The sequence below is a fragment of the Accipiter gentilis genome, chromosome 4 (assembly GCF_929443795.1).
Source record: "Accipiter gentilis chromosome 4, bAccGen1.1, whole genome shotgun sequence".
Lineage (NCBI taxonomy): Eukaryota > Metazoa > Chordata > Aves > Accipitriformes > Accipitridae > Astur > Astur gentilis.
In genome coordinates, this window is record NC_064883.1 from 42,500,195 (window position 1) to 42,509,110 (window position 8,916).

Below are 8,916 nucleotides of genomic sequence, written 5' to 3' on the forward strand. Positions count from 1 at the left end.
CTTCTGTAGCTCTGCAGGCACCTGTGAACTGGAGGCTGGGGAAGCTGCTTGGAAGAGGAGCTTTTGGGGAAGTTTATCTCTGCTACGATGCTGACACTGGCCGGGAGCTGTCAGTGAAGCAGGTGCCTTTCGACCCTGACAGTCAAGAGACAAGTAAAGTGAGTACGAGGGCAGGACTGCGTTCTGCAGCACGTTGGGCAATTGTGGGCTGGAGGCTGAGGGTAGAGGTGGCAGAGGGGTCCGTCTCCCTGATGGAAGGCAGTGTCTGGAGACACTATGTGTTGTTTTCCCTCTTTGGAGTGGTCCTGAATGGCATGTGACACCAGTCAGCATGCTCTGGTGACTTCTCTATCTCCTAGTTCCTTGGTCGTGTCGTCCCACTCTGTCTCAAGTATCATTGCTTGCAGGTCTGTCTGCTCTTCCTTAGTTTTGGCCTTGCTCCCTTCACCTTCTTCCCACTCTGGATGCTGCATTACCTTTGCTGGTGTCTTCATTCACATCTTTCCAGAAAAACTTCTTGAGCACAAGTAATAATAAGTAAACCTGTCTCAAAGCCAAGCCCTTGTGTATATCCTATCTGTCTTTCTCCTTACCTTTTTCTTAGGGCAGCGCTTCTCGTTTCTCAGCCTTATGTGGATGGTGTCCTAGTGGACAGATTCACAGGTGCTATGAAAAGAGTGCTCAGCATTGAGCAATATTTGGATAATATTCCCAAAGTAACCATTCCCTTTCATCACAAAGCATGTCTGTTCTGTTGCAGGAGGTGAATGCCTTAGAATGTGAGATTCAGCTGTTGAAGACTCTCCGTCATGACAGGATAGTGCAGTACTACGGGTGCTTGCGGGATCCTGAGGAGAAGAAACTGTCTATCTTTGTTGAATACATGCCAGGGGTAAGTGCAGTTCCTGCTAAAGATTGTCCTGAGTGACAGAGAACAGATTTAGACTGCCCTGGAGTTTGGTGAAATTTGGATCTGGAGTTAAACTGTTCAGCTGAGCTGTTCTATGAGCCAAACCAAAACAGTGGATGCATCCCTAAGGTTTGGGAAAGCTTAGGTTATGAGTCAGATGTCATGGTGAAGCCCCTGAACATGCACAGGGTAAAATCAAAAGCCTTGAAGGCAGGTTTTAGGTTTGAATCTTGGAGCAGGGTGTGTTCACAGTCTGGAATCTGAACTTGGTGAATGTGGGACATGATCCAGATCTGGCTCCAAACACTGTGGCCTGAGCCCATCCTTAAGTATTTATTGCAAATCCCTGCAGGAAAAGCTAATAGTACAACTGTCCACCCACAGCTGTCACCAATTATTTGTGGCTTTCAGCACGTGTATATTAAAAACAGTGTTACTCACTTGTAAGTCTTCTCTTGTTCAGGACAGAACTCTTTCTTGGTAGCATTATCCTCTTGTGCAGGAGTGGCTTCAGTTTGTGACTTTGCTGATGTAGGATGAGATAGCCTTGGGGAAAAAGAAGGTCAGAAAGCTTTGAGAGAGTCTAAGAAGGGGCTGGAGAATGTAGGCAGATTAGCTGAACATCTCTTTCTCTGTTTGCAAGCATGTGAATTACATGAGCTATCTAGACGAAGTCATTGGTTGGTATAAACTAGCATAACTCTATTTACATTGCCAGAGGATCTGTTCTCCTAAATCCTGCCTGTCCAGTTGGATTCATTCCCCAGAGTGTGGGAGAATAAACCCTTGTTCATACAGAATTTGTAAGGTCAGAAGGGACTATTAAGTCATCTGGTCGCAAATAATTTTGGTTATTAGTAAACGTGCTAGAAGCTCTCCTAATGCATCTTGCACATGAGTAATCAGGTGGACTTCCATGCATTTGAGTCCCTTCCAAGCCCTGTCCTCCCTCTCTCCCTGTAGGCAGGCATCTCACTTTCAGGCCTTACCAGGAGGCATGGACCCAGAGGAGTAAACTCCAGGAGTTTCAGCAGTCTCCTTGCCGCTTATTCTGCAGCATGCCGATGTTTGTTAGCAGTCAGGAAACCAACATTTGATACTGAGGCAGTGTCCAGCAGGGCTGGAAGTTGAATATTTGTTTTTTTTAAATGATAAACCAGAGCTCTGACCAAATACAGATTGACTTCCGTGCTGCAACAACGGCTTATTTCACAAAAGCAGCTCAGGGCTTTTGTTTCCAAGGCCAGTGGAAGTGAATGAGTTCCCAAACCTTGCAGGACAGCAGCTCTGCAATGCTGGGTCTGGCCAAGCTTCTGATTTAACACAGCCAACTTGGCAAAATTTTCATAGGGTCAAGCTTGGGTGCGCCATTAGCCTGGTATTCTTATGATTGCCCCCATTAAAAGGCTAACTCTGTCTTCTCTGTGCTGCCCTGCCCGTAAACTATTTTTTTAAATTTATGCTTGGAAAACAGAATGGTTTATTTGACCACAGGCCTTGAAGACCCTGTTTCTCCTTGTTTGATGTCCCCCCCCATCAGGGTGAGGGAGGCCAGGTTAGGAAAGGTGGTTTGGTTGTGGGTGAGGAAACATACCCTGCATACAAGTTCTATGAGGGGGTAATTTCAGAGCATCTCAGGCTACTTCAGCAGCAGTGTGAAAGGAAATGGAGAGGCCCATCCATAGGACCACCACCAGCCTCAAAAGAAGGCCAAAGCAGTAGCTGGGCAGAGCGACAGCAGAGGTGGGTGGATGTGGAAAAGCTGACACAATTTGAGTGAGTGACTTGGAGCAGAACAGCCCGCTGTTTCCAGAACAGGACGACTATGGCAATCTTGGATCAGCCCCAGAGCTGCAGGACTGGCAGAAACAGGATGAGTTTCCCCTCCTGCTTTCCAGCTAATCTGAATACTGGAGGTAAAGCTGGGTGCGACCTCTCTGAACCCCAAATCTGCCTTTGGTTCATCCGTGCTAAAACCCAGCTTTGGCACAGTGAGGGGCATCCATTTCCAAGTGGACAGAAAATATAGCTAAAACCAAGGGGGTCAACCTCTTGCAGATGATAGATGTCTGCACCCCTGCTTCCTTTCCCCTTCGATCAATAAAATCAAATCAGTGGGAGCCTGCATGCCTGGGTCAGAAATTCAGGTACTTGCAAATTGTCTAGCCTGGGTCGTCTTGTTGAAGCAGTCCCATGTGGGGCTGAACACGTCCCTCAAGAGTCTGCCTCATGGCAGTGGGTGCTCCTTGCTGTGAGAAGTTGTGGGAGGAAGCTTCGATGAAGACTGACTCATCAGCTTGGCCCTGAAGAACTAGTAGAGTTGATCCTCTCACTTGAGTTGTAAACTCCTCATCAGTTTAGTCCCTCTCCATGAGCTAGTCGTGACATCCAGCCACTAGAGGGGGAAAAAGATCTGTAATGTTGGCAGAACATGGCACCTATACGCACCAGAGACCATACCTTTTTCTCCATGGGGATCTGGGACACTGAGGACGTCTTTGCTCCATTCAGCACTTAGTGGATTTTTATCTTGCTGTTTCTACAGCAGAGTGGAGATTTTTGAGCTGGAAGGTAAAGTGGTCAGGAAAGTTTAAAAAGTCACTGTGACACGATGGTTCTGCTGGTCCTTACGGTTGGTGCGTGTTGTTTCTTTGCAACAGGGCTCAATAAAGGACCAGCTAAAAGCTTACGGTGCTCTGACAGAGAACGTCACACGGAAGTACACCAGGCAGATCCTGCAGGGAGTCTTCTACTTACACAGCAATATGATTGTCCACAGGGACATTAAAGGTGAATAGATAATACAGAGAAGCTTCTTGCTTGCTTGCATTTGTTCAACCCAACCTCCTCCCATCCCAATATAAATTCTTGTGCAAAACATAGTGCTGGGATCTGGTATTTAAAGTATTTTTATCCCTGGTCTTCACCAGCTTGAACCATGAGAATCTTGAACAAGCAGCTGAAACCAAAATCTTGTGCTGTTTTTCCGCTTGGGAAGCCCAGATTAAGTACTCTTGGAAGGGATTATTGTTAACTGCCCTTACACATCTAAAAACCTGGTTGTAACATACCCAAGAACTGAGAGACCCCGGCATTCAGAGAGATCTGAGGCTCTGTTCTGCTGTCTGTGGGTGGGGAGGATGATCTGTCATCTCCCATTCACTGCTCACTTTTGGAAAACCTGCTGAGTGAGGAGATGCGGGTGGGAGTCAACCCGTAGGGAGAGCAGCTGCCTTAGGAGAAAAGGGTTTTACATAATGCTGAGTCCAGCCCCCACAAGGCCCTTTGGGCTCCCTCATGTCCGACTCTTTGCCCGTGCCCTTCCTGCTCTCCTTACTGTATGTAGCCACTTCGATTCAGGTTACTGCTTCATCTCTTGGGGTTTTTGGTTTTGCTTTTCACCCCAGGTGCCAATATTTTGAGAGATTCTGCTGGAAATGTGAAACTTGGAGATTTTGGGGCCAGCAAACGCATCCAGACCATCTGCATGTCTGGGACTGGGATTAAATCTGTCACTGGAACACCGTACTGGATGAGCCCAGAAGTTATCAGTGGAGAGGGCTACGGAAGGAAAGCTGATGTGTGGTAAGGAATACAGTAGAAACCCCACCACTGCCGCTTAAACTGAACAATCCCATTGGGAAGTTGTAATGGGAGCAACAGCTAGTAGTTGGAAGACGGAGCAGTGCAAAGGATGGAAGTAGGAGCTAACTATTAGGATCAACTATGCAGATATCCAGAGGGGAGTGTGTTGTAGCTGAAGGGCCCAAAACAGGAGCACTGAGAATCACAGCTTGCTTTTGGGGAAGCTCTTATCATGTGTGACGGTCATGTGCAGCTCATCCCCGTAGCTGCTTTTCAGTACTAGAAAGCAGGTTGATAACAAAGTTTGCTAAAAGAGCTGTTGAGTTTTGGTGGCCCTGATTTTAGGTTACCTAAACTCAGCTCAGAGGCTCAGGGGGATCTTGTGTGGCCTCTCAAAATCTGCTGCTAGATGTTTGCATATGGCTCAGGCATGAAGACAACCAAAATCGTTGGCTGCTTGTGAATGTTTTGATTTGTGGAGGATGTCAGCTGGAGCCTGAAAGAGTTGAGATAACACTACTAATCCTCCCAATGAGGAGGAAACACTGTCTTCGCAGTATGCTTTCTGTTGGGTGCCCAAGCAAGTAGGGTCAATAAAAACTAGTCCCTCCAACAGAGCCCTGCTTGCAGGGGGGGAACCTAGGGAGTCCTTAGCAGGCAGCCATGTACCCTGCACCACCTGCTCTGGCTGATGAGAGGGAAATGTGGTTCAGTTTTTTAGCAGCAGTTATGAATGGAGGTGGGAGAGAGGGTACCTGCTGAGATGAGGACTTCTCAGCAAGCAGAGGGAAACCTCTCAGGCTCTTTGCTGTTCATCCGACATGCTTCTTCTCAGATGCACGTCGGAGATGAAATTGGACGTAGGCAAACATGGTTCAATCTGGCTCGGCTTCCTGGGGAACTACATGCTATTGCTGAAACTGTGGTGTCTAAACTTGTGCCCGAGTTTCCCTTCAGGGACCAATAAGGTCTCTGACACGCTTTCATGAAACTTAATATCTGCCAGTTAGCGTAGCCAGAAAAGCCACCACCTTTAGGGCAAGGCTTGCAAGTTCACTCAGGCTCATGGGAATGGAGAGCCCAGCGCCAAGGACCTGTGTGAAGAGCGAGCTTCAGGGGGCCAAACATACCAGAGATGTGCGCCCATCTCTGGTGTGGGTTTGCTCCCTGCGCGGTCCGTTCAGGCAGGCGCAATCCTAGAGCCGGTTAGACTTCAAATGCACAGCCGCCACTCCAGTCCCTTACCTGCTGTCTCACCCCTGTGTGCTTGGCGTTGTTGCAGGAGCGTGGCCTGCACCGTGGTGGAGATGTTAACGGAGAAGCCGCCGTGGGCAGAGTTTGAAGCCATGGCGGCTATTTTTAAAATCGCCACCCAGCCCACCAACCCCCAGCTCCCTGACGGCGTCTCAAACTCCTGTCGCAACTTCCTCAAGCAGATCTTTGTGGAGGAGAAGCGGAGGCCAACGGCCGAGGACCTGCTGAGGCACCCCTTCGTCAACTGCGGGCTCTGAGCCCCTGGCAGCGGGGATGGGGAAACGCCGGTGGGAGGGGGGCGGCCGCCAGACCCGCGGCCTTTTGCGCTCTGCGGTTCAGACCTCTGCCCTGGGCTGTCCTGGCAGTGGCCGCCGCAGACCCCGTCTTGCTCGTTGCTGGCTCGGCACCCGCCACATTGTTGGATTTCCCAGCTGCGCTCGGGACTGTTGGCGCCCGGAATTCAGAGCAAGGGATTTTCCCAGACTGCGCAGGTGCTGGCCTCGGACCAAGTAACCTCCTTGCTGCCAGCGATACTGGGGTTGTCTCCCCTTGCCGTGTTACTTACCTCTTGGGGAAAGTGCAGCAAATGGGATCTGTCCCCCTCCAGCACAACAGTGACGCTGGCAGCATCCCCGGGACCGGCGGAGGAATAAGATGCTCAGTGGCGATCACCACCTTTCACAGGGGAACAGACGGGGGCTTCGGCCAAGCCAGAGGAGATGATCCTCAGACCACAGAGTCGGGGTGACCTGGGTGTCCCCGTTCACAAGGGGACTGAACCCTCCTGGAGGTCGTGGGACCAGCCAGAGTCTCCAGCGGGGCAGCGTTTAATACTGTTCTGTGCCTTAAGCGGTTACAATCAAGGAGTGATGCTCGACTCTGCACAAAACACGGAGTCGGGTGCGATGATGCAGCAGCCGTGTTGACTTTGCCTTTGTGCGTGTGTGTGTGTGTGCGTGTGCACGCGTGTGTGTGCGAGTCTTGGAAGAAGGGGGTCTTTTCAGGGTGCAGGAGGTCTCTGTGGGGTACACCCACGGACGGATGCCTGGGACCTCTGCCACGGGCCGTGCAGAAGGATGTTTAAATGCTGTCGATGCCTGCGGTGGGCAGGGCTGAGCACCAGCCAGTTCGTGCTGGGAACCGTCAGGGTTCGGGTGGGAGCTGGAGGGGATCTTGGCGAGGGCGGCTCGCTGTAGAGCCGTAGACCCCCTAACCCGTGCCCACGCCACTACGCTTGGGGCTGGAGGAAAGGCGATGCGTCTTGGAAGCGGAGCTGCAGGAGGATCCCACTGGGTCTCCGTAAAACCCAAGCGGGAGCCTAAAATTAGGCAGAGAGGACTGGTGCCTGCGGATCTGGGCTGCTGAGGGCTGGGTGCCTTCTCCTCCATGCCTCGTGGGACCAGCCCTGGGTGCAGGGAAGGGGGACATCACCTCCATGGTGGTGCCCGAGGGAGCAGCTGCAGGACCATGAAGCCTCAGACCGGGAGAGCAGAGCTGCGTCCGTCGAGGGCAGCTGGAAGCAGATTTCTTCCTGCAGTATATTTGGAGTTGTAGGACAAAATGAGCCAGTTGAAAGCAGAGTTGGGCTACAGCTTCTTTGACCAGCTCTGCCCTGCTGGAAAACCTGGGCAGGGAGCACGCACAGAGTCCCTGGAAGCTAATTAATTAATCAGATCTTGGTTGTTTTGGACAAATTAATTGCACCATCCCACCTCTCCCTTCACTGCTGCATTAGCTATTTCCACCCGGCTCAGCAAAGAGTTAAATAAGCAGTTCCTGGGACGTTGCTGTCTTCAGGCCAGTGTGTCAAACACAGGTTTATTTTAATATTGTTTTTAATTGAAAATGAAAAGTGTTGCTTGGACTGAAGAGGAAATTGAGAAATTGGTTGTTCGTGTGACTTCACACATCCTTGAATTCTTCCGCGTGAAAGAGATCAAGACTTTGCACCGCGGGTGTGGCGGTGGGAGCGTTTCCTTGTCCACACCTCTGAAAACAGAAGCAAAAATTCGAGTTATTTCAGTTTAAAAAAACCCAACAAAACAACACTGGTAGCGTTAGGGCAAAATAGAAGAAATAGCTAAAAGGATTCCCTATAAATTTGCCTGCAAAGCTGCAGAGGCCAGTTATTACCCAGGCTGGGCTCCAGTGAAGCTGGGGGGCTGCGGTGGGACAGCACCAGGGGTTCGTGCCAGTCGACCACAGCGGTGATGGGCAGCCCTCCTCGGGGAGGGGGGTTAAAGTCGTCTCCTTTCTCCGAGGGGGGAATGAAGAATTTTATTCTGTGAATAGGACCAAATCCATCAATCTGTTCAGTAATATGGGATGGATGGAAAAAAATACAAGAAAAAGAAACGATCGGTGTTGGCTGGGAAGGGTTTTGTCAGAAGAGGGTAACAAAGCGTGTTTTCACCAAAGCTAAAAAAAAAAAACAAAACCAAAACCCAAACCCATTTTTAAGCTGTTTTCTCCTATTTCATTGAATCTGTTTGGTTTTGATTTTCTCAGCCCTTCAGTGATGGGTGGGTGTTTTCCTTCTTTCCAAAGCCTTGAGAGCAAAACGGGGTTCCTGGCCACTCCAGGCCTGGGCTGCCCCAAAACGCTCCCAAGGCCCTCAAACCACCCAAATCCTCCCGTGGATGGATGCGGCTCGTGTGTGTGTGTGTGTGTGTTTGTGCGCACACGTGTGTGCACGTGTGTGTGTGCGACTCACTCCTCAGGTGCCTTTGCCTTTTTATTTTTTAAAACCCTCGCAGTGTTCTGATGTACAGAATGAAACTAGGAAAAGAGAATGTAATATTATGCCATGTAAAGTTGGTTTTTGGTTGTTTTGTTTTGGTTTTTTAATTCTATTTTATTTTGCCTGTAGCAGGCCTGGTGGCTTTCCCTGTGCGCAGCATCGTCATGTATCCATCGAGAAATGATTTTCTCTGGTGGGGGAGGCTGGAGGGGGACATCGCCTGTCCCCTGCACACCAGTATAGTCCTTTCCTAGTGGGGCTGCCTGGCGTGACCGTGACCGTGACCATCCCGGGTGGCAGTGGGCCTGGGGGGGGTGGGGTGGTGTGACAAGGCAGGGGTAGAGCTGATGGTTGGTGGGGTTTGCTCAAAATAATGAATCTGTGCAGTTCTCGGACCCTGCGGCTCTGCGTGTCCCTTTGTCCTGGT

At 50.3% G+C, this 8,916-nt stretch overlaps 1 protein-coding gene across 2 annotated transcripts in view; it reads left to right on the forward strand.

The window, feature by feature from the left end:
• The window catches only part of LOC126037884 (mitogen-activated protein kinase kinase kinase 3-like), an 83,811-nt gene extending 75,049 nt beyond the window's left edge, over positions 1-8,762 (forward strand). For both annotated transcript variants that reach the window (XM_049798787.1, XM_049798788.1), the window contains exons 13-17: positions 10-158; positions 761-892; positions 3,571-3,700; positions 4,318-4,495; positions 5,778-8,762. In XM_049798787.1, coding sequence (XP_049654744.1) covers positions 10-158; positions 761-892; positions 3,571-3,700; positions 4,318-4,495; positions 5,778-6,006 — 818 coding nt within the window. In that variant the 3' untranslated portion in view covers positions 6,007-8,762. The remainder of the gene's footprint in view (positions 1-9; positions 159-760; positions 893-3,570; positions 3,701-4,317; positions 4,496-5,777) is intronic.
• The last annotated feature ends 154 nt before the right edge of the window (positions 8,763-8,916 follow it).